General features: G+C 39.2%; 2 protein-coding genes across 2 annotated transcripts; one reads left to right on the top strand and one right to left on the bottom strand.

Annotated features, from left to right (window-relative positions):
* The first annotated feature begins 1,193 nt into the window (after positions 1-1,193).
* On the top strand, positions 1,194-19,466 carry SNW1 (SNW domain containing 1). The gene is made up of 14 exons (XM_005417451.2): positions 1,194-1,350; positions 2,255-2,408; positions 4,806-4,967; positions 10,621-10,716; positions 10,806-10,912; positions 11,744-11,848; positions 11,948-12,017; positions 12,793-12,858; positions 14,128-14,244; positions 14,598-14,739; positions 16,417-16,513; positions 17,344-17,461; positions 18,464-18,627; positions 18,704-19,466. Exons 1-14 carry the CDS (start codon positions 1,268-1,270, stop codon positions 18,906-18,908), a joined length of 1,686 nt encoding a protein of 561 aa, XP_005417508.2. The 5' UTR covers positions 1,194-1,267; the 3' UTR covers positions 18,909-19,466.
* SLIRP (SRA stem-loop interacting RNA binding protein) lies at positions 19,403-23,136 on the bottom strand (the record flags this gene model as incomplete). Its single annotated transcript, XM_031065179.1, has 3 exons — positions 19,403-19,527; positions 21,274-21,381; positions 23,029-23,136. Coding segments are annotated over 3 exons (276 nt in total), but the record flags the coding sequence as incomplete, so codon positions are not given.
* Between the last annotated feature and the right edge of the window lie 6 nt (positions 23,137-23,142).

Genomic DNA, 23,142 nt, shown 5'->3' on the forward strand with positions numbered 1-23,142 from the left:
TGGGCACAGAAGCCTTGGCAACTTCTAAGGGGGAAAGAAGGCTCGTGAATCAGGTGGCAATATTGCCAGATATGACAACAGCAATACTGTTACTAAATGAGTGACAGAATTGGGTAGAAGGGATGACAGATGAGTTTTGCTTAGGAAAGTAATTGATAAATGGTGGGATGATGTCTTGTATCTTTACCTTTGTATGAATTGCTCATAAGACACCAGCTATCTCAGAGAGAAGGGGAAGTATCTGTCATTCATGGAGGTGGTGACAGAGCTGCTGTCACCACAATGTTAGACCAAAAGCTGATTCCCACTGGACATGACGAGTTCAGGCATAGAGACACTGCACAGGATTGCCTTTACTTTCCTCCAAATCTCTCCAGTCCTAGAAGTTGTAGCAGATTAATTTAGCCTGAAGGAGTATTTCACCCTTCAGATTAGGAGATGATAAGGCAGACAAAATGACTAGAGGACTGCAAGACAGTTACTCTGCTGTATCACATTCCTGCCTCTTATGTATGATTTTTTAAATCTCTGATAGAGCATGTTTGTTTCTTTAGTCATTCTACCTTTTTCTTCCCTATCTGGCTTCTGTTTCTCTAGATGAACCGTGCCTGGCTCAGTGGGACTCTTCTACCTTTGATTCACTAGATGTGATGTACCAATAGCAACTATTCATTAATAACTGTATCTGGTTATATATGGTGCTATATATTGCCACTTTAACTCAAATAATGATTTTCCTATGTAAAGCTCCACCTAGTTCCCATGTATTACAGCTCCCTGAGAAGTATTTTTTCACATTCCAAATTTTAATTGTACTCTAGAGTGCATCTCTTGATTTAAAGAACTCCTGTGTAACATATGAATGCCAATTAAACATAGACAGCACAACTCCTTTTTAATGCAGAGGTTTCTCTATTTTAAATCAATATTTTTGCACCACTTTAAGTCTCTTTTCTTCCCTTTACTCCCATGTCCCTGTTCAACGATTTCTAAACAGTAGGTATCAGAATAAATTTTATTCCGATCCATTTGTTCTATATTTTCTGCTTTTTACTTGGACATAATCAGCTGGATGAACTGTGAAGTTACTGAACTTGTTGGAGACTGCGTGAATAGTGCGGGGGAGCGGAATAGGATGGTTGAAGAAATAATCCGGGATATTGTAAAACTACACCTCCCATGACGCTTTGCGGCCTACCGCGTACGCCGCCGCGCCCCGAGTGACCTATGGAGACTACAACTCACAGGGCACACTGCGGTGCTGCGCATGCGCAGGTGTCGCCGCCTTCCCCCTCCTCGGCGGCCCGCTGCGGAGTTGACGGCCTACGCGGTTAAGATGGCGCTCACCAGGTGGGTCGGGCGGGCCCACCCGGGCCGTAAGGGCGATGCGACGCTCCCGGCCGGCCCGGGGATTCCCCGAGGGCCGGTGGGGCCTGGGGGAGCCCTGGCGGGAGCGGGTGTTTGGCCCTTGGTCAGGCTCTGCTTCTTTCGCGTGTTCACTCCGGGTGGAAGGAGCTCCTCCGCCTCCCTTGGGCCCGTGGGGTTTGATCGAGGTTTCATCACCGTCAGAGAGGGCGAGCGGTCTTTGTTATGAGTTGTAGTGTCTCTCGCGGGGCATGGGAGTGCAGTTCCGGTGCCTGCCCCGGAATCCCGGGTTTCTCTGGATACTTTCTTAGTAAATGCACAAAAAGGCTGTGTAGACAAGAAGAGCTGAAAAAGGGGAAGTGAAGAAATTGGGGTTCGACTTGCCCTTGGCAGGGGGGTGTCAGGCGTTGAGATGGGAGGTCGCTGTCAGATTTGTCTGTGGGTGTTTGCCTTGAGAGGAAGAAAGAGCGAATCGTTGGGACTAGAGACATAGGAACATAATATTTCTTTCTTATTCGTGGTAGTGTAAAGAACACCAGTGATGTGTGACATTCCTGTCGGAAAACGGGTATTGCCACTCGTTCTGTTCAAGAAAGATGTGAATGTGTGTGAATTTAGCATTTGTTTTTGTAGGAGTCTTTCAGAATGCTGAGAAAGCACACATTGCAACTCTAATCTCTGAAGTTGCTAAATTTCAGAAGCTGCTCTCACATTTATGAGTGCAATGCTTAAGTTTCATAAATTGTTTCTTAGTCTATAGAGAGTGATTGTTGAGAAAGTATTGACTTAGCAAGAAGTTGGCTCAAGCATAGTTGAGTGTCCATGAGTGAAGTTACCGGAATGAACTTTTTATTTCATTCTCTTTTGGTTGCTGTCCATGGATGTCCAGTTTTTTGCCAGCTCCAACCCAGCTGTCCCAAGATCAGCTAGAACTAGAAGAAAGAGCAAGAGCTCAGAGATCCAGGCAGGCTGCTCTGGTCTCGTCCAGAAGGGAACCTCCCCCATATGGTTACCGGAAAGGATGGATACCACGAGTGCTAGAGGTAAATATTTGAATTGATACAATAGTAATGAGTTTGCTAAAGGGGAAAACAAATTCTGGAGTAGAAGTAAACCCTGATCACCTTGAATATTGCTGAGAATTGTGCAAAGCCTTACAGTGCACATGACCCAGACTTCTTGATATATTTTTGTGTTGGGAAAGGTTCTAATCCACCAGATTCCTTAAAACATTTGATGGTAAACAGGATGGTCGATGTCTACTTCTGTTCAGAGATTGTCGTGTTGCAATGTGGAAATATGTCTGTAGTCCTTAGGGTTTACAGTCTGTGAGCACAATGTTCCCCTGGGAAAGACATCCATATTGTTCTGCTGTTAGTGTTAAATGCAAATTCTAGATTATAGCTGAAATAAGTGAATGTGTGTGTATCAGAGAAGAGAACATTCATGTGTTCTGTTCAAAAAGATAGCCGCTATTGGGGGACAAAATTCTTATAGCTGGAAGGAAACTTAAAAATTAGTCAATATTTGTTGTTTAAGTATGTTACTGGCTAAAGGGTTTTGGACAATGTTATGTGTTGTAACCCTTGCCAGTTTAATGTAATCTAAACTGGAACTGCTAAAGGTAGAAAGAAAATACAGACGTGATCTGATTACAAAACTATTTTAGTACAATCTCTAACTGTGAGCCAGAAAAACCTTACAGTTTGAAGTGATCCTTGACAATAACTTCTGAGACCTGTTCTGATGAGTCCCAAGGCAGTGCTCTTGGAACAAGCATGCTGTTGAAGTTTTACTGCAGTAGTTCATGTATGATCCTACATTGTTTCCAAATACCATAATTTCATCAGCTTGTAACAGCATTGCCCTCATTTATGTTTGAGTGCCATTTTTTTAAATCCAACACTGTTCTGTAGTAATCCAGGTACTTCAGGTAGGTGTTCCAGTGGTTCACTGAAAGGAAACATTCTTATGTGGGTTCAGCATTTAGTCATATGCTGCATATGTATGATATCAGAAATTAAACTTTCATTATACCCAGTGTAGGTTTCCCTTCCGACACTGTTGAGTATTAAAGTTAATAGTGTAGCGCTTATTCTTTCTTAGTGTTACTAAAGAAGTTTTTTAAGAAGCCACGTGCTGAAGGTTTGCGAAGACTTTCCAGCACCATTTGCCCACAAATTAATACACATCCCAAAAAGCCTGTTAAGGACTCCTTTCTGCTTCATATACAAGTGCAAATTTCAGTAAATGCTTTCAAAGCATAACCTTTGTCCAGTGACCCTGGACTGCCGTTGCTGGAAAATGCAAAACCTGTTCTTAAGACATAAAGAGTTACCAAAAAAAAAACAATTGAAGAATGACTGAATTTGATTCTGGCTAATACTTTAACAGCTAATTGTTGAATGTGGGACAAGCAGTGGAAAACTTCATATAACAGAAACTGTATTTCAAGGAGCATTTGCAGATGGGATAAGCGCACTGTCCTTGTTTGCAAGTGTTCTGCTTGGTCATTTCCACTCTCAGTCCACTCTGTCGCAGTGGTGGTAACTACTTGGTCACATGGTGAGCATGGAGGGAGATTGATGTGCTCAACACACCCATTCTTATTTTTTGATCTGTTTTGTTACCAGACTCCACGTAAGCCATGCCATTGCAGCAGAGAAAGGGATGGGTGCTCATGCTGCTTAAAGCAAATGCTTCCTCCAAGGTGTTGCATTTGAAACTGTAACCTGAAGTTGTTTTATGAATGGTACCACTGCATCCTCTGTGGTACTGAGCCAGGGTGATTTGCTTTAAGAAGTCTTTTGTTTATTAAATGCTTTTTATTTTGTTTATTAAATGCTTTTGCACCAACATGTTGTAGGAGAGAGGAATAAACTATAGGAATATTGGGCTGTTGGGTGCTGGCCCAATTTTCAGTGTATTTACACATCAAAGTAAGAGAATGTTTGACACACGTAGCATTGTAAAGTATGAGCTACAGGCTTTGAAAAGAATGGAATGTTTTTTTTATCTTCTTCATTATGGTGTGAAAAGCAACAAATAACCAGTAGAAGTCTTCATAAAAATGCTGCTCTTGTAATTTTAGTATCCACAGTTGCTTTATTTCAGAAGGTCAATTTTTGAAGTTCTCATTAATAAGTGACATGAGAATTAAATACTTAATTTTGTATTGTCTGTAGCATAGTATTGCCTGCACATTCTAGTCAGTAATATCTGTTCTGACTTTGTGCAGGAAATAATTACTGCGAGATATCTCTCCATTTCAGTGTCTTTTAATAACTGTGAGTTCTCTCATTAATTACTTTCTTACCAGTGAAAGAATAATGTTACTGGAGCATACTTACCAAGTTAGTTGTTTGAAATCAATCTGCTTTTCCATTCTATTTTGCATTTTTTTTTTCTTTTGGACATTCACTACTTTTTCTTGTCTGTAGGATTTTGGAGATGGGGGTGCTTTCCCCGAAATTCACGTGGCCCAATATCCATTGGATATGGGCCGAAAGAAGAAAATGTCCAATGCTTTGGCTGTTCAGGTGGATGCAGAAGGAAAGATAAAATACGATGCAATCGCTCGACAAGGACAGTCAAAGGACAAGGTAATATTTCTTCCAATCTATCAGCTGGTGTATGTACTTGGAAAAGTTTTGTGTACACATTGCATGTCCTTGAACTCATTGGTATGGCATTAGCCACATGGATTGTGTCCTTTTTTCTTATTTAAGAATTAAAATAATGTCAGGCAGAAATTGGGATCTTCTCTGTAATGTAATTAAAAGATAAGACAAAAATGGGGAAAATCTCTGCACAGAACTTACTTGATGGCTTAGCAGTTTTCATTTTCCAATGAAGGCAAGAAAGTGAAAACAGTTCTGCAGCCTCATTTCAGCATGTAGAGAGAGGGGGCAAAAAATGGACAGAAAACACAGGTCAGCCTTCAGAATACTGCACCTTGTGTCTTACTGATCCAACATTTGACACTTCTGGTTGTTTTCAGTGGTTTTGGCACTCTGTTTTTGCTGTTGTTATTTAATTGTAGCAGAAAGTATTGCCAGTGGTTATACTACAGAAGTTTTGTGCTGAGTTCAGAGATAGCAAGATTCTTACGGAGTTTTTTAGGGGAAACTTCAACTTCCTGTATCCAGTAGCCTTTCTAAAACCAGGAGTTGACACCTGAGGTCCTAAATAGTTTTGAGGAGATCAGGTACCTAAGTCTCCTTTAAGGAGTATTTACACCTGCCTTTCCAGGTGTAACCAAGTGGGCTCTGTGGACTTTAATTCTCTAAGGCAGGTGTTGGGGTCTGGAAAACTGCTGAGGCCTGATGAAGTGTGTGACCAGCTGCTTCTTCCAGCAAGCATCTTCTGTAAAGAAAGTCTAAACAATGTTAACTACAAAGAGTGTTTTAGCTAATAGATATGAATAGTTGTTGTCAAAATAATTTGACTTCTTAGGCTTTTAATTAGGGTATCTTGAAAAGCTTATGATTACGTAACATGCCCCATGTCTTACTACATTTAAGGAAGGGAGGAAACCAAAATACAAACTTTACTTCTCAATCAAAAAAATAGGATGAGTATTCTAAGAATATCAGAGAAAATACTTTTAACAGATAAATCTATTGCTTTAAATAGATTCTACAGCCAGTAGGATTTTATAGTTAATTAATATCTGAGTGTCAAAGCATCACATCTTGCATATCCTCATCCTTTGCCTCATATGTTACTGCAGTACCTTTGAAAAAGATGAGTGCAAACTGGACTGCATGTCATCATGTGGAAGAAAGTAGTTAGACTAAACAGAAAAAAAAACCCCAGCAGTGGCAATATGTTTATTGAGGGGACTTTTCTTGAAGTTCCATCAGGCTTTATCTAATGCCTGGAATTATTTTTCAAGAGGAAGGTGTGAAAATATTAATTCTATTCGAATAATTTTTTACTAAAGATTTGATACTTCATGCTGAATAGAAATGCTACTTTGGCAAAAGCATACAAAAGAATTTCAAGCAGATAATTAGACAAGAAGTAATCATATCAATTTAGGGGAAGCTGCGGGCCAAATAATAAGAAAAATCTAGTGTAGTTAAACCCTCATTTTTACAACTTGTCAAATACATCTTTACTTACTTGTCAGATTATCTTTAATTTGTATATAATAGAACTGTTCAGATTGGAATCTTAGTATGTTTGAAAAATAATTAGATATGATAGTAGGCTTGAGACAAAAATGACCATAATCTTTCACTGGGTCTTATTTGGTTTAAAGTTAGGAAAATGCTTCTTAACAGGTAGAGTTAGATTTAAGCTGTTAATGTTTGTCATATTTGATTCATGAAGATCTGTACTTTCATTAACTTTCCATATGTTGTCTATAATGAAGGCAGTCATATTCTGTCTCATTCACCAAGATGGAAGAGATGTGGGACTTTTTTGAAACCAGGCTCTGTAGAACTGTAGAGCTGGGTTTCCTAAATCCTGAGCTCTGCCTCTCTGCGTCAGGTTGATCTTGATTGCATCCAGCTGGATGTAAAAGCTGAGAGTAAAGATTAAGTATTGTGAGTCAAAGGGGAGTAAAACTGAGGGAAGATTAGATCACAGATTTGTGGAATGATTTGGGTTGGGACATCCTCTGTCAGACCAGGTTGGTCAGAGCCTCATTCATTCTGGCCATGAACACTTCCAGGGATGGGCTATCCATAGTTTCTCTGAGCAGCCTGTTCCAGTGCTTCACCACGCTCATAGTAAAGAATTTCTTCCTAATCCTGATCTAAACCTGCCTTCCTTCAGCTTAAAGCACTTCCCCCTTGTCCTGTCAGTACATGGCCTTACAAGGAGTCCTTCTCCAGCTTGTAGGTTCCTTTAGGTACTGGAAGGCTGCTGTAAGGTCTTTCTGGAGCCTTCTCTTCTCCAGGCTGAAACACCACCAACTCTCAGCCCATGTTCATAGAAGAGGTGCTACAGCCCTGTGGTCAACTTAGTGGCCTCATCTGGACTCATTCCAACAGGTCAAGATTGTGTTTGGGGCCTCAGAGCTGGATGCATCACACCAGCTCAGGTCTCACCAGAGCAAAGTAGAGTGGCAGAATCAACTCTCTCAATCTGCTGGCCATGCTTCTTTTGATGTAGCTCAGAATAAAATTGACTTTCTGTGCTGCAACAGCTATTTGAAACAATTTCACTGAAAACAGCAGAACTACTATTGCTTGGTTTGATTTGCTTTGCAGGAGAAAGTATTGCCAGATATGTCATAGGGAGTGGTTCTTCAGTGATCTGTGTTGAGTTGAATAATATGGAATATTTTCTCTTAAGAGCTTCTGATAGTACAGTGTCAGTAGGATTAGACGCAGAAGTTTCATTTTCCAGAGAGCTGCAGCCACAATTCAATATTTCTTCAATCTTAATACTTAGAGCTAAAAGAAACAGATACTTAGCAGCCTGCCAGAAATGAGATGGAGTTTATGAACCTATTCTAGGAGCTACTTGTTTGGTCTCAATTAGAAAGCAAATTTTGTTCTTGCTACAGGTTATGGATTTTTTGAAGTTGAATTTAGTATTCTGCCTTCTTTGTAGAGGCAGCAGTTCCATCACCCAGCCCCTATCTTGGGATGACTTGTCAGCAGTTTCTGCTATTGCAGTGGTTCATCTTCCTTGCATCTGTTCCCTTATGTATTTTAAAAATAGTGGCTTCAGAGTATTTTCCTTGAAAAATACTGACATCAATGTGATAGTCTGACAAGCTTCCTGTTTGGGGTTGGCAGAAAGTCTGCTAGACATGAAATGCTGGATAACGTTGACAGGCCTGGATGTGTGACCTTATGGATCTGCGGATGGAGTTCCATCTGCTTGTCGAGATGAAGAATTTCTAGCCTAGCTATGGGGTTGGTTCTTGTGCTGCTGTAAATTCTTTCAATACTTTCTGTACTTACATTACTAAAAGCCAGACTAAAATAATGCATCAATTGTGATATATTTTGATGAGACTGGAGCTGTTCCTTTATTAGTAAAATAAGAACATGTAATTGCATCCTGTGTTTTTATGAAGATAGAAGAAAGAGTATGGAAATCAAAGAATGGAACTGTTAGGTCTCTTACTTTTTTCCAGCAAGAATAACTTTATATGCTGGAGTTTGATTTCTTCTTCATGGCCTAAGGCTGGTGGCTTATTTGTTAAAGGAGAAAAAAAAAAACAATCATGAAGCTTATTTACAGGTTTTATTCCTAAGGTTGTCAATTGAATCAAACATTTACAAGAGAGTAGTTCCATTGTTGAAGAAAGTCTTGTCACAGATATGGGATAGGTCAAGAGAACATGAATCTGACTTAAATAATCAAAAGCATTACTCACTCACAACTTAGTTGCCTTTGTGGCAGAGCTTGGTTTGAGAGTTTGTTACCAGTTTGTTTTCTGGTGTGTGTACCGGGCTTACGACCAGGTAATCTTAATGACTTTGTAAATTGTATGTACTTCATATGGAGAAACGGTTCTTTGACAAGGAAGGCGGTCATGCTGCCTCACTTGATAGCAAATTCTTGATTTACATATAGGATTGATGAGCACTGTACAGGGCTGGTTGAGATATATAGAACAAAATATGTTGAGGATTTCTGTGTAGCAAATTAAGTAATTTCTGTCAAGACATTTGCATCTATCAAGTGCCTTGTGAGACTCTGAATGTGATTGATGTCTAAACCCTGCCATGTGGTACAGTATCTTAGCTAGTTAGGTAATATTATTTTCTTTCTGACTGTAGTGGCGTGCAGATTTCTAATTGCTGCCTGTTAAGGCTGTCCCAGCCAGGGAATCATGTAATTGTAGCAAAACTAGAGGTTTTTCTTTCTGCCTAGAAGGAGATTCTGCTTTTCAGTAGCAATCAGAGTGATTGCTCAGGCTCATGCTTCCTTTCAAATTTTGTAAATTGAAAAATAGTAGTGGATGGGCACAGTACAATATCAAACAATCCCAGTCTCTTCTTTAGCTTAGATGAATGAAATAACATTACTCATAAAACAAGATAAATGTCTAGAAAAACAACAAAAATAATTGTAAATTCATCATCTGCCTCTTTTTATCACTTCGGAAAAAAGACTACAATTCAAACATGCAAGTGTATGAAGTTTTTGATGGCAACAGAAATATTTGTTTTTTCAGGATCGTTTAATCTACATTATATATTTATTCAATAATAAAGCTTCTTGCCATTTCCATACAATGCTTCAGAGTTTAAATAGTTCATATAGATTATTTGTACCTCAGTGTCAAGTAGTTTTTAGATCACTCTTGGACCACCACAAGGACTAGCTTTTTTATTTTCTTTTTTTGTCTTTTGGGATGCTCTACAGATCCTTCAGCGTACTTTGTTTTTCATATTCTTCTTCAGCAAGACATTTGAACTTACAAATTAATTACCTTAGAGGAACATTTCTCTTCAAATGTCCTTCATTCAGGATCTGAGAAGCTAGAATATTGCTGATACTAATTAAAATGATTAAATTTTAGGAGTGAAGGCTGAGAAGTAGAAAATGACTGTTATGTGATTAATTAATGCTGAGGCTAAAGGTTAATTTTGTAGTTGGACATGTACTGTATAATGAACTTGAAATAATAGTTCCTGACTTTTAACCCTTTGAACTAAAACTTCCTATTTTATTGGATATATGTGAAACATTAATGTAATACAATACATTTTTCCCTGAAGCCATCTAATAGTGTTCTTTCCCTGTATTTAAAATTGGGACTTAGAGCTGCCAGGAGCTAGCTGCAGGTTGTGTGAAAACTCAAGTACCTATATAAGGCAAAGTGTCAAGATTTCTCAAGTATTTATTTTTTCAAGAAACCAGTACACATAGTGAAATGAAAAAATACAGATTGTGGAAAATACTTGTATCAAAATCATGAGTAATCCTTGAAAACAGAAGTAAAAACATGCAGGATTTTATCAGTTTGGGGTCCCTTAAAAAGGAAAGTACTAGGAATGGGAAGCAGAAAACTACTGTCTAATGCCAGTTCTGAGAGCAACTTATACAATTATATTTATTAGATTGCTTTGTTTCTTCAATTACTCCATGTGTAAAATGGGGTCCAGAGTATATATGTAAACCAGTCTTCTAATTGAACAATATGTAATCATAATGCATTTATCGCTGTATATTCATTTTAATTAGTACTCAGCTTATAGTCTAAGCCTGAAACATTTCCTTTGATATATATACATGTATTCCTGTTCACCAGCACTAGTAGAATCTAATGTCTTCCAGGTCATTTACAGCAAGTACACGGATCTTGTGCCAAAAGAGGTCATGAATGTGGATGATCCTGAACTGCAAAGACCAGATGAGGAGGCAATTAGAGAGGTATTGTATGCACTGATGTGCCTAGTTAGCAGTGGTATGCTTTATGTCTTGTAATGGGATGAGATGTACACTGTGGTTTTTTTCTTCAGATAACAGAGAAGACAAGAGCGGCCTTGGAGAAATCAGTCTCCCAAAAAGTTGCAGCAGCCATGCCAGTTCGAGCTGCTGACAAGCTAGCTCCTGCACAGTACATTCGGTATGTAGTGCTGGTGTTGCTGTAGAATGGTGTGATATACAAAATGGATTAAAATTGGCATATTTGTTGAATGTCTGAGAACAGAAATTCCTCATGAATTCTATTCTTCTGTAAGGAATATGAAACTGGCTTCTGTATTTTGAATTAACCCACTAATGATCACCTAGTTTGAAGTGTGTAGAAATATGTCTTTAACATGTCATGAGTTATGGCACTCTGGAGGTGTTACTGTTTTAGCAAAAAACCACAGATTTGCCAAGGATCACTATTAATGATGCTGCCCTGAAAGTAAAGTACTTACTGCAAGTTTCAAGCCACAACAAGACACATAACAAAGTTCTTCCTTCGCAGAAAATGAGTAGTTGGAAACAATTGTAATTATGAGGAGGCTGATACTTACTTATGGTGTTTTTCTGTTTCAAACACAGAAAAATTTAATAGCAGGGTTACACTTGGCTTGAAGATAATTCTGAAAAAAGGTATGTGAAGAGGTTCTTAATGAACAGTAAAAGAACACCAGGGCTTCGCAGACATAGGTAGGGAGTATTGTGACAAGCTATATGTACTGTACTTGTTTTTCTGCTATTTCAACTCTAGGTTGAAACAGGAGAATGTAGCCCTGAAGAGAAGTTACATTCTGTTTGGTGTAACTGAGTCTGCACTCAGTGCAGTATCATCTGTGCAGATACCTGCTGCTGACATTGATAGTGGGGTAGTCTTAAACTGTTGTGGATAAAATGAAACCACAGCTGGAGCAGTGAACAGAGTGAAAATGGAGGTGGGAAAGGAATATCTAGCTGTGTGCAGAAAGCTGAGCACTGTTTTGTTCAGGTACACACCATCTCAGCAAGGAGTTGCATTCAACTCTGGAGCAAAACAGAGAGTCATTCGGATGGTGGAAATGCAGAAGGACCCTATGGAGCCTCCAAGATTCAAGTAAGTATTCATGGCTTGTTCAGGACAAATAGAAGATTCTGAAGTGTATTTCTGTGCAACATGCTGACTGTAATTGTACTTGTTTTCTTAATTGCTCAGAATTAACAAGAAGATTCCACGAGGACCACCATCTCCTCCAGCACCTGTAATGCACTCTCCAAGTAGAAAGGTATGAAATGCCATAGCTGTTCTCAGTTTTGAATGCTTAGGTGGGTCCACAAATTCTTCTTCAGTCTAGTTCATTTCTGTGTACCTTCTCATTACTGACCTTCTGATAAACTTGAAGTGATAAACTTGGTGCCCAGTGCAGTCTTTTTGTTTGTGGTTTTCTTTTTTTCATTTGGACAGTTCTGAAAGTAGCTGTATTTTCATTTATCTTGTCAAAGGTTGAGTAGATGTTTAATATATTTTATTCAGGGTTGCATTGCTGAATTTGTTCATGGCATGAATGAGTTGACTAAGGCTTAGCCTGGTACTCTTATGTTGCTTTTAGACAACACTTTTAATCTAATCCTTAATAACACTGACTTGTGTCATTAAGGATTAGCTCCTTCTGAGAGATGAGTGTAGTGGTGGCTCATCAGTTTGGTACAACTTGAATAGCTGCTAAATGTGCAGATGTTAACAAGCTGGCTGTGTGATGAAAGCTTAAGAGGATGCTGAAGAGCTGTCAGGACTTTATTCAGTGCTGGCAAAGATACAGTGCAAAAATAAATCCCATGGCAGAGGGTTTGGAACCAGCTGATCTCTAAGGTCCATTCCAATCAAACCATTCCTTGATTCGGCAATCTTACGGCTGCTAAGAAGAGCTGGGGTTTTATTGTGGAATTCTGAACTTTCTACTCTAACTCATTTCAATAGTTTCATAGCTGCCTTTGAGAAAGAAAACAGTATTTCCTTTTACTATAAATCTGAAGATGACTTTGCTTATTCTCTTAAATCAGATGACTGTGAAAGAGCAGCAAGAGTGGAAAATTCCTCCGTGCATTTCAAACTGGAAAAATGCAAAGGTAATTAAGTTGCCATAAATTTATTTTTCTAATTCTTCACCCTGATAGGAAACTTAAGTGAGTGATTTAAGCTTGAATAATACTGATGTTAAACATCTAGAGTTAGGTAAACTGGCTGCTTCCAGCATGGAGAACACATGGTAATAGAGTTAATTTTTCTTCAGTTTGGCATATAAAGGTTGTCCAATTGAGAGTATAGAACTGAGGGTGAATATGTTACTTCATGCCAGAGATTATAAATTTTGAGAGGAAAAATTTATATTAGTTAAAATCCCCATAATAGTGCAGTCCAAAGTCAGAATCTCTCAAGGTCACAAAGTAAAGCCATCTAAACTGAAAAACAGCAGACTATCAGAGACTTAAGCATGTTTCTTTTTAATACTGCAGTCCATATTTCTGGAAAGTTTTCCTTGTTGCATTCTTTCATTAATTAATTCTTATCACTGGTCAGCTAGCTATTTTTGTTCCTTGTTTGAGTAGGTATGTCCTGTCCATTTGATTTTTATCCGTTACTAAGTTTATGTTCCTAGAGAGGGGAGAATTCATTTGCTGCACTAACTAGTCTGATCATTCTGAAATATACTAAACTGTTGTCCTGAGCCAGCCTCTTCAAATGAAGGAAGGAAAAGCTGTATGTTTGGATGTCACTTTTTTTCCCTACTGCAACACAGCTGTCTAACTGGGACTGATGCTAATTAGGAGATCAAATTTTAGGTTACAGATGCTAAAACCAAAGCAAAAAATTTGTAGAGCTCACTAAAAAAATCTTTAAATATAATCTATAAATAATTTTGAGTTTTAGCTTTGGAAAACAAAATTGGTGTTTAGTGTGTCTTACTTTTGCTGGTTGCCTTGTCCCTTACTTTCTCATTTTGAATCAGCTAATCTCTTAACAGGTATGAAAACAGTTCAGGTAAAACAATTTTTAAGCAAAAAATTGTAAAACAGCTTAGAGTGGAGAAGCTATTATCTGTAGTTCTTAATATAAAGCAAAAAGTGGACCTTATCACTTGAAAACTATCTTTTGTCCTAAGATGAACCTTGAAGGGAAGCTGTGATTTGGATTTGGTGGGCGGGTGGAATTGGAGTGAAGCTTTGTATTACCTGGCAAGAATTTGAAGTACATATGTAAAGGACATCCATTGAGGCATTATAATGATGGGCTGTGAATTTTGTATGTGGTTTTGTTTTCTTACCCAATGAATATAATAATGCTTGTTATAACGAATACTGTTTCTGTGATTAACTGCCTCTCTGTTCCCACTGTAGGGTTACACCATTCCATTAGATAAGCGTCTGGCTGCAGATGGCAGAGGATTGCAGACCGTTCATATTAATGAAAACTTTGCCAAACTTGCTGAGGCACTCTATATTGCTGACAGAAAGGTCAGGTAGTTCTTCACACTGTTTTGTTCCATATAGTTTTACCATCTTTGTATGTTAATTTCCTTCACAAAATCAGCTGTGAATAGGCTTTAGCTTTTTGATTTGTCCTGCTTCTTTGCTAACCTAAGACTTAAGGCCTTATCCCCACTATCTGTGAATCATGGGCTCAGCGTGCGTTCAGTTATTGGAAGTCACGGGTCTTGTCTCTCAGCTCTAACTGCTGTGGCTGATGGGTTTAAGCTTCCTAATTTTGGCTTCCTTTCTGTCCTGTTTACTGGCTAACTCTGTGACAGATCTGTGTGTATCCCAGGTGCTACACTTTCTGTGTTTTTAACTGTGTCTTTTTTGTGCAGGCTCGGGAGGCAGTAGAGATGCGTGCCCAGGTGGAGAGGAAGATGGCTCAGAAAGAAAAGGAGAAACATGAGGAAAAGCTCCGAGAAATGGCTCAGAAAGCCAGGGAGAGAAGAGCAGGGATCAAAACCCATGTTGAAAAAGGTACATTTCTTTGTCATTAAGACACCATGGCTTTTTTAGTATTCATAAGTGTGGGTTTGGAGTAATAATCTGAGAACTTGAAATATCTAAATACCAGCTGGAATTTCTAAGTATGACATCAGTTCATATCTTTATTGGTTAATTCACTGGCTGATTTGATGGGATGCAGGTTTGAACCTCACATCAGTATGTTCATGTATACAGGTTTAGGACAATGAGAATTTTGAAGTTAATAATGCATCAGTGTAAGTGATGGCTTTCATGGACAGTTCTAAATTAATTTTTTTTAGCTTATTGCAGATGAAGGGCAGATTTGTCTAGAAGAACTAAACCATCTTTAAGTTATCAAAGGTGATAAATGCAATATTCTGGCTCTTGCACTGTTGTAACTGATCTTGCAGAGCAGCAATTTTCTTGGCTAGTAGGCCCCAAAAAACCCTGCTGCCAACATAACTGAGTTGTGTCCATTGTGCTGTCTTCTATTCTGATGGAACTTGCACTTCAAAGATCAAGATTATGAACTTAGAAAGCAGTTACAATCTCTTCAGAAGATAGAGGGATATGCTCATATAATGCCAAATCCTGCTGCTGGGATGTACTAACCTCTTACCAAAAGGCTGGGGGCTAGCCAGCTGGAGAGCCGCTCCGTTGGAAAGGACTCAGGAGTTGTAGTGGACAATATGCTGAATATAAGCCAGCAGTGTGCCCTGGCAACAGTAATGCTAAGGGCATACAAAGCTGCATCTGCAGGACTGTAACCAGTAAGTCAAGGGAAGTGATAATTTCCTTTTATTGGTGACCTGTTAGACATCATCTGGAGTACTTTGTGCAGTTATGGGCCTCTGGGTACAAGAAAGACATTGATAAATGGGAGTCAGTTCAGTGAAAGGGCATCAGAATGGTCATGGAGCTCAGGTTCAGGAGATGCTGAGAGAATAAGGCTTCTTCTGCTAGGAGATGATGTGCCATTGGGGCCAGATAATGGGAAGGTTACCCAGCAGATCATATCACAGTGATCCCTAAATGATTATCAGAATGCTTCACCAAGTTGGTGGAAGAATGAGGCAGTGGTCAAGAGTTGAAGCAGGAGGTTTCAACTATGTGTCAGGAGAAAGATTTTCACCGTGAGGACAAACAGCAGTGGAACATGCTGCCTAGGAAATCTGTCAGTCTCTATCCTTGCAGGTTTTCCTCACCTGAGTGGGAAAAAGCCCTGACCAACCTGGTTTGAATTCAGCATTGATAGCAGGTTTCGAATTAGACTCCCTTCCAACCTGAGTGATTTTCTGATATTGCATCACATAATGTTCTTTGAAACACTTAAATCCCTGCATGTTTCAATGATACTATTATGCTTAGAATGATGATACAATGATCTGTAAATGTTTTAGGATATTAATTTCTAGACAGACAATTATTCTAAGCTCTTGAAAGATGGAAGAACATAGTTGTTAGGATGTCTGCTTTGACTTACCTAGAACAGTCACTTGCTTGGGGCTTAAGAAAGCTGTGGTGTTCATGTGTTCAGTTTATTTAAAATGGAACATTTTAAATAGTGCTAAGGGTCACTACTCTTCTGTAAAATAATACTGAATTGAATTACTATGCCAATGTCTGTGGCATAATTAATTCAAACCTCAAATACTTGTCTATAATGAGCAATCTTTACTTGTTCAGAGGATGGAGAAGCTAGAGAAAGAGACGAAATCAGACATGACAGGCGCAAAGAGAGGCAGCATGACAGAAATCTTTCCCGGGCAGCCCCTGATAAAAGGTGAGTCACAAAAAAAAGCTGGTTTGTTCCTGTACTGGCACTGGCTTCCCCACTAGGGAACCTACTACTGGGCTTTCCTTTTTTTGATATAAGTGCCTGAGTTGTATCTTGTGGAGATAGTGACTGGTATGAAGCACAGTTTGTTCATTATATGAAAAGGCATTTCTGTGTTAAAATACTGTAGTACTTTCTTCAAAGTGTAGAATTTTCCACATGAATGGGAAAGAGGGGTGTGCTGTGTTGGTTTTGGATGGGTTTTTCTTCAGCGGGACTTCATGTTTAATGTTTTATGTTCAGGTTTAATTAACATGTTGACAGCAAATATTTAAACCTGAATCTTCTAATTTTGGTGAGACTAGAGTTATCCATAGTGGCTTTGTTTCTTGAAGCTGTTCGTTTTAAGGAAGCTTAGATTTATGGAGGTAGGCTGGAGTATCTTATTGGCTGAAGCCACTGAGATTTTTGAGTGCAAATGGTTTCTGGATGCTTAACATCTCTAGTATGTTGAAACTGGATTGCTCGGCCTTTCCAGAACATAACTGCACTAATTCTTGCAAAAAATAAATATGACATTTTAGACCAAATCAGCTTGATGTGAATTGCAGATAGTGGAAAGCAAATTTAAATGTCATACCCAGCTGAACATAATTTTTCCAAATGTTTCCTTTGCCAGGAGACAAATTTTAAATGTTACCTAGTAAGGAAGAACAACAGTCAAAAGCTGACTCCTGAGGCAAATTGTTAGCAGGGAATACAGGATCGGGTTGCAATTGAGTGTGTCAACAAGTATGGTTTACTGACCTCATAAAACTTTCAAATTTTTAATTCAGGTCAAAGCTGCAAAGAAATGAGAACAGAGATATCAGTGAAGTTATTGCCCTGGGGGTACCAAACCCCAGGCCATCCAATGAAATCCAATATGACCAGAGGCTGTTCAACCAGAGCAAGGTAAAATACCTTTTCTTTTCATAGAAAGCTGTGTAGCTTTCTATGAGAACATGCTCATCATTCCTTTGTAGGTACAGACAGAATACTAAAGAGAAGCTGTTCTCATGGTTGGTGTGGATACATTCCAAAAAAATCTTTACATAAATGTTTAGGAAACTATTGATTTCCTTTATCCAGAGCCTATGCCAAAAAAAAAAAAAAAGTGTATAGCTGGATTAAAGTGTTTTTGTTGTGATTTTTCTCACTGGGGAGAAAAACTATTTTGCCTTCAAGCTGCAGTGACCTCATTTTCTTCTCTTGTACAAATGTACTGACTGAATAGGAAATCTGCTTTCAGAGAGAAGCAAGTAAATACTTTCTTTTCCCATTACTGCTTGTGTTAATACTTCTGAAGATACAAAGAGTTAACAGCAACATTTATTTTCCCTGAATTTTATACTATTCAGAGATGACAAAATAGATTTGGGCTTCAGCAAATCCCTCAATAGACCTGCAGTTTGTCAATCACTCTTCTTCACGCCTCCAGTGAAAGACTTGCAGGCAAGGAGGGAAAGCTGATGAACCAAAAATGAACAAGCAGATACTTATACTTTCAGGGTTTATATAAGCCTCTGTGTGATTTGGATCAGTCAGCTTAAATCATGTTTTCCAGAAATTCTGAATAATACACATTTCTGTATGGTTGTACGTAGCTATTACAGACAGCTGTACTTGCAGGGCAGACTGAAATGATCCATTATTCTGAAATGCGGATGGCCTGAAATCCTTCCTGTTGCTATCTGGAAGAGTAGGACTGAGGCCTGTAATGTGATTTTCTCGACTTAATCCCAGACCCAAACCCACTCACATCCTCATTAAGTGCTTGGACTCATTTGAAATCAGTTGTAAATCACGCCATGTCATCTTTCTGTAACTGTGAAACATCATCAATGTATTTTGTTGATAAAGTAAGTTAGCTGATGTTTTGTCAATTAACTTGTGCTGTTCTGCTGTTCCTCGCAGGGTATGGATAGTGGCTTTGCTGGAGGAGAGGATGAAATTTATAATGTTTATGACCAGCCTTGGAGAAGTGGCAAGGATATGGCCCAAAACATCTACAGGCCAAGTAAAAATCTGGATAAGGATATGTATGGTGATGATCTAGAGGCTCGAATAAAGACCAACAGGTAAGGAAATAAATTTAAGAAATATTCTTAGTTAGTACTTTGAAGCTAGTCAACTGAGTATCATCTTCTCCTGCAGGTTTGTTCCTGACAAAGAGTTTTCTAACTCGGATCGTAACACCAGAGGCAGGGGCAGAGATGGACCAGTTCAATTTGAGGAGGATCCATTTGGTTTGGACAAGTTTCTGGAGGAAGCCAAGCAACACGGTGGCTCTAAACGGCCATCAGACAGCAGCCGCCCTAAGGAACATGAGCACGAGAGCAAGAAGAGGAGGAAGGACTGAATGCCCCTGCTCCTTGAGAGGTAGGGAAATGGACTGCAAGCTTGGACTTCATGCAAAAGGGTTTTTTTTAATATTGAGTGTACAGGAGGATGGCATTGTATCACAGCAATTTCACAACTCTAGCTGTGTGGATACATACACACACAAACTCTTCTACATGGGACAGCTACCTGAAGAGAGAGAAGACATGGAGACCACTTTGAAACATTTCATAAGGGAATTAATTATTCTTCAACAAGTTCTGACTTTGCTGATTCCCCACTGCCCAGCACCTCAGGGGTAAGAATGTAGCCCCCTTCCTACAGCTTTAGTTTTTGTAGGTAGCTGAAGCTTTGACCTGATCTGTTAAGAGCTTTCGTGCTGTATATAATGATCATCTTATGCTGTAACAGATGCTGGGATGTTAATAATTCAGTGTTTTAGTGTGGCTATACAGATTTTTGAACAAGGGAGGGGAAACAGCTGGATTCTGTTTTAAAACAAGTACTCAATCATAGTTTCTCAGTAATCTTTATTTTAGTTTCTTTACATTTAGTGAAATAAAGCCTCCTTCCACCACTCACTCGCTTTGACTCTTCCTTTGACTGCGTGTTCTACGGATCTGCTGTTTGAGAGCAAGCTGAAAACAATGGAAATTACTGAAATTAGCTAGGCAAGGAAGTTTGTTATTTTCATTTCTGATCACCCATAACATTGATACAGAAAGCAGAAGATACATTTATAACCAATTCAGTTTCATAAGCGCCAAGCCAGGGCTTTCCTGACACAAAAGTTGAATATATATCCACAGCAATTGCTAGTTGTACCAGCAAAATGCATCTTAAAAAAAAGCTTGTGCTTTCAACCGGAATTAATAAAAAGTAACTGTCTAAACCTAGCCTAGAAAAATTGGGAAAAGTGCTCATGTAATCTAGAGAAGCCTACATTTTTTAAGAAATGAAAATAACTACTGCTTACCTTCTGCTTTTTATTTCACTATAAAGAAGCCTCTTAGCATGCACCTCTTGTGAGAGTATAGTCTTTGAAGCCTAGGCAGTTAGATGCATGTGGCTATCCTTACAGATTCAAGAACAAAAAGCAGCAAAAATTGCCAGGAAATTGCCACTAAATATTATGTTACTTCTAGTACCTAATTTGATAATTGCATACAGATAACATCCTATTTCAACACAACTTATGAAGGACCAATCTACTGCCAATCTAATCACAGCTTAAAGAGTCTTAATTTCTGCTCCCAATTTGTACCAGTTGGAACTTGCAGGTTGGTTCTTCTTGGGAATAGGTACTCAAGTAACCACAACTAGTGATGACTTGGGCAGTAATATGAACCATGGCAAGTGAAATAATTTACCACAATCAAAATACTGCATCACTGAAGTCTATCATCAATTCCTTTTACTATCTCCTAGCATTTAACATCTCAAAATAAGAAACTGGTTGTCAAAAGGATATTGATTAATCAAAGCTTGAACTGATTGTGTCTGATACACCAGCTTGCCTGTTGCTCATGGTTTCACTCTCTACTATGCTGAAGCACATGTAAGTCTGTAAGAAAATCCCCTATTTAGGGAACATACCAGATGAGATTTTCCAATTATTTTGAGATGAGACCTTTTAATAAAATGGCCTTGGGCAGCCACTGATTCACTGTTCTTTATTCCTTATCTGTCAATACCACTGCACACTAAATGTTGAGAAAGTGGTGAGATGGCTTTGCTGTGTTTCTGTGCTGGAGTGGAGCTGGAGGATACAGGTGTCTGGCTCTAGCTGACCAGTCAAGGACAGACACTTTTGTATGTGTAGTAGACCAGTACACTGTCTCAATGCCATACATTAATGCACTGAGATTGCCAAAGTGCTTTATTTTTTGCTTTACTAACATTTAAAATGTTAAAGATGGAGAGAACAAGACCCTACACTAAAGCAATAACTTTAGGGTTGTCTTGAACACATGAAAGCAAGAAGCTGATTTCTCCTGTATGAAATGACAGCCGGAGAAAACATAAATTTCACTGAAATTCGAAGCTTAGCATCACTTTCTTTATCATCTTCCCCCTGCCACTCAACATCCAGATCAGATGTTGGAACCCACCTGCAGAAACCTGCATTACAAACTGCAAACTAGCTGCACAGCACATCCCAACCAGTTTTACTGCATTCACATTCCTTGAGTACAGCAGGAGTTTTTGGTCTCTTGAGTGTGATCTCTCTGGTACCTCTATGATCTTGACCCCTAACAATTCAAGTTGTGAGGAGGGAATAAACAGAAGTGGTAATGGTTTAAAAAACATTAAAAGCACACTGACTGACAAAATTCTTAACCACACTTTGAAAGAATATGGTAATAAAGGAATTAGCACATTACCTTGGAACCTTCAAGAATGTGGGGGTCCTTCTGTAACACATTCTGAACTTCTTCTGGAGTTGAGAATTTAATCCAGCAATAACGTCTGTGAAAGCCTGTATCTCTGTTCTAATTACCAGTTTAAAAAAAAAAAACCAGAATGCAATTACTACAGGAAATATTCACACGGGCTGTTAAAAACTTTCTATAGATATTAAATTTAAAGATTCAGAAATTATCAGAGGAACTGGCACACTTGCTGTTTCAGGAACCTTTTTCACACTAAGACATTTGGTGTCAGTGACAGGTGAGAGGTCTAGCAAAGGCTGTTCTACATCCCTTTCAACTTGAATCTAGCAATAATAACAAAAAAATCACGATCTTAAGATACAGTTGAAGTCTGGAATAATGTATAGACAGTAGTTTCCAACTGCAGTATTTATCTACTAATAAGCCAGTCACAACAGAACTGACATTTAAATGGCCACAGTACTTGAACAACATTCAGCAAGATAAAGCAGCTGCTTAAGAGACTACAAAAGCAGAGTGCCATTCAAAATGACAAGCACTAACTGCACTGAAAAGAAAAAGGTTATTTTTAGAAATAATTCACCAGTCAGAAAAGACAGTTGTCAATAAACAGATGATAATGAGGAAAAGCCAGGTGTATCCAAGTGCCTTCTGTCCCTACTCTGATCCCACTCCGAGCTCACAACAGCTCAGCCACTCTCGTCATCAGGCATAAATGGCAACACTTCAAACCACCTACAAGGTACTGCTTGTTTGCAGTACCACAGTGATGTCTAAATTAGGCTGGTCCTACACTGGTGATTTTTGTACCTCTGGGTTTTAGGCAGTAATGAAACTCAAGTAATCGCTGAATCTGAATGTACACACGTGCATGACCTGAACCAGTGATGGAGGTGGGTTTGTGGTAAGCTACCAGACTTTGCAACAAAACAATGCAGTCTGACCTGGGCTTGAGGAAAAATGTGACAGGCAGGCACCTCAGCTTCAAATGTTCACAACAACCAGCCTGTTTCAAACTTTCTCCATTTCCAAACTAATCCTCAACAGAGAGTGAACCCATCAGCTCAATGACGTTCACTACACACTGAGCTTAATTTAACAGGATTACTTCAAGTGGAGAAACAAGCAGACAGAACCTTTACACTTCGAGCAATGGCCTGCAATTTACCTGCAAAGGAACACATTTTTTGACTGTTCATCTTTTAAAAAGTGCACTAGATACTACAATCCCTGATCTATACACTCAGAAGATAAACAGCCCAAACAACAGAGGCATTGGCAGCACACTGCAGAGGTTATAGGTTTTGTGTTAGCCCTGCACTCTGGATGGGGTCTTAATCCACAGCAGGAAAAGACGATAGGTTCATACCCACATCTTTAGGTTTTAGCCAGTGAGATCAGGCACACAAAAACTTTATTCTCTGTCAGAAGAATGTCAACACGATGATAGAAAAGCTCAAAGCATTTAGATTAATTATTCAGAAATGGCAGCATCAACAGGATACTGAAGGATGTACTTTGTAAAGCTTTTTGAAAGCCAATGGAAATCACTGAGCTTCAATAAGTGGCGTTCCTGGAAGAAGGAGCTAAGGGTAGAGAGCGCTGAAAACCTCGCTAGAGTTCAAGATGAGGGGTCCAGACTGCAGCTCCAAGGAAGAAGCGGGGGAGCTGTTTCTGGGCAAGCAACTCTTCCCCGCTTCGCCGAGAAGACACGAAGTGCGGCCCGGAGGACGCGCGGGTACTCACGAAAGGCAGCTGGCACCTCTGCACCGACCCGAACTGGGAGAAGTATTCCTTCAGCTCCTCTGTGAGAAAACGCACCAGGTTAGCCAGGCCCGGCGCCTCCGCGCAGCCGCGCCG

The sequence above is a fragment of the Geospiza fortis genome, unplaced genomic scaffold, assembly GCF_000277835.1.
Source record: "Geospiza fortis unplaced genomic scaffold, GeoFor_1.0 scaffold54, whole genome shotgun sequence".
Classification (NCBI taxonomy): Eukaryota; Metazoa; Chordata; class Aves; order Passeriformes; family Thraupidae; genus Geospiza; species Geospiza fortis.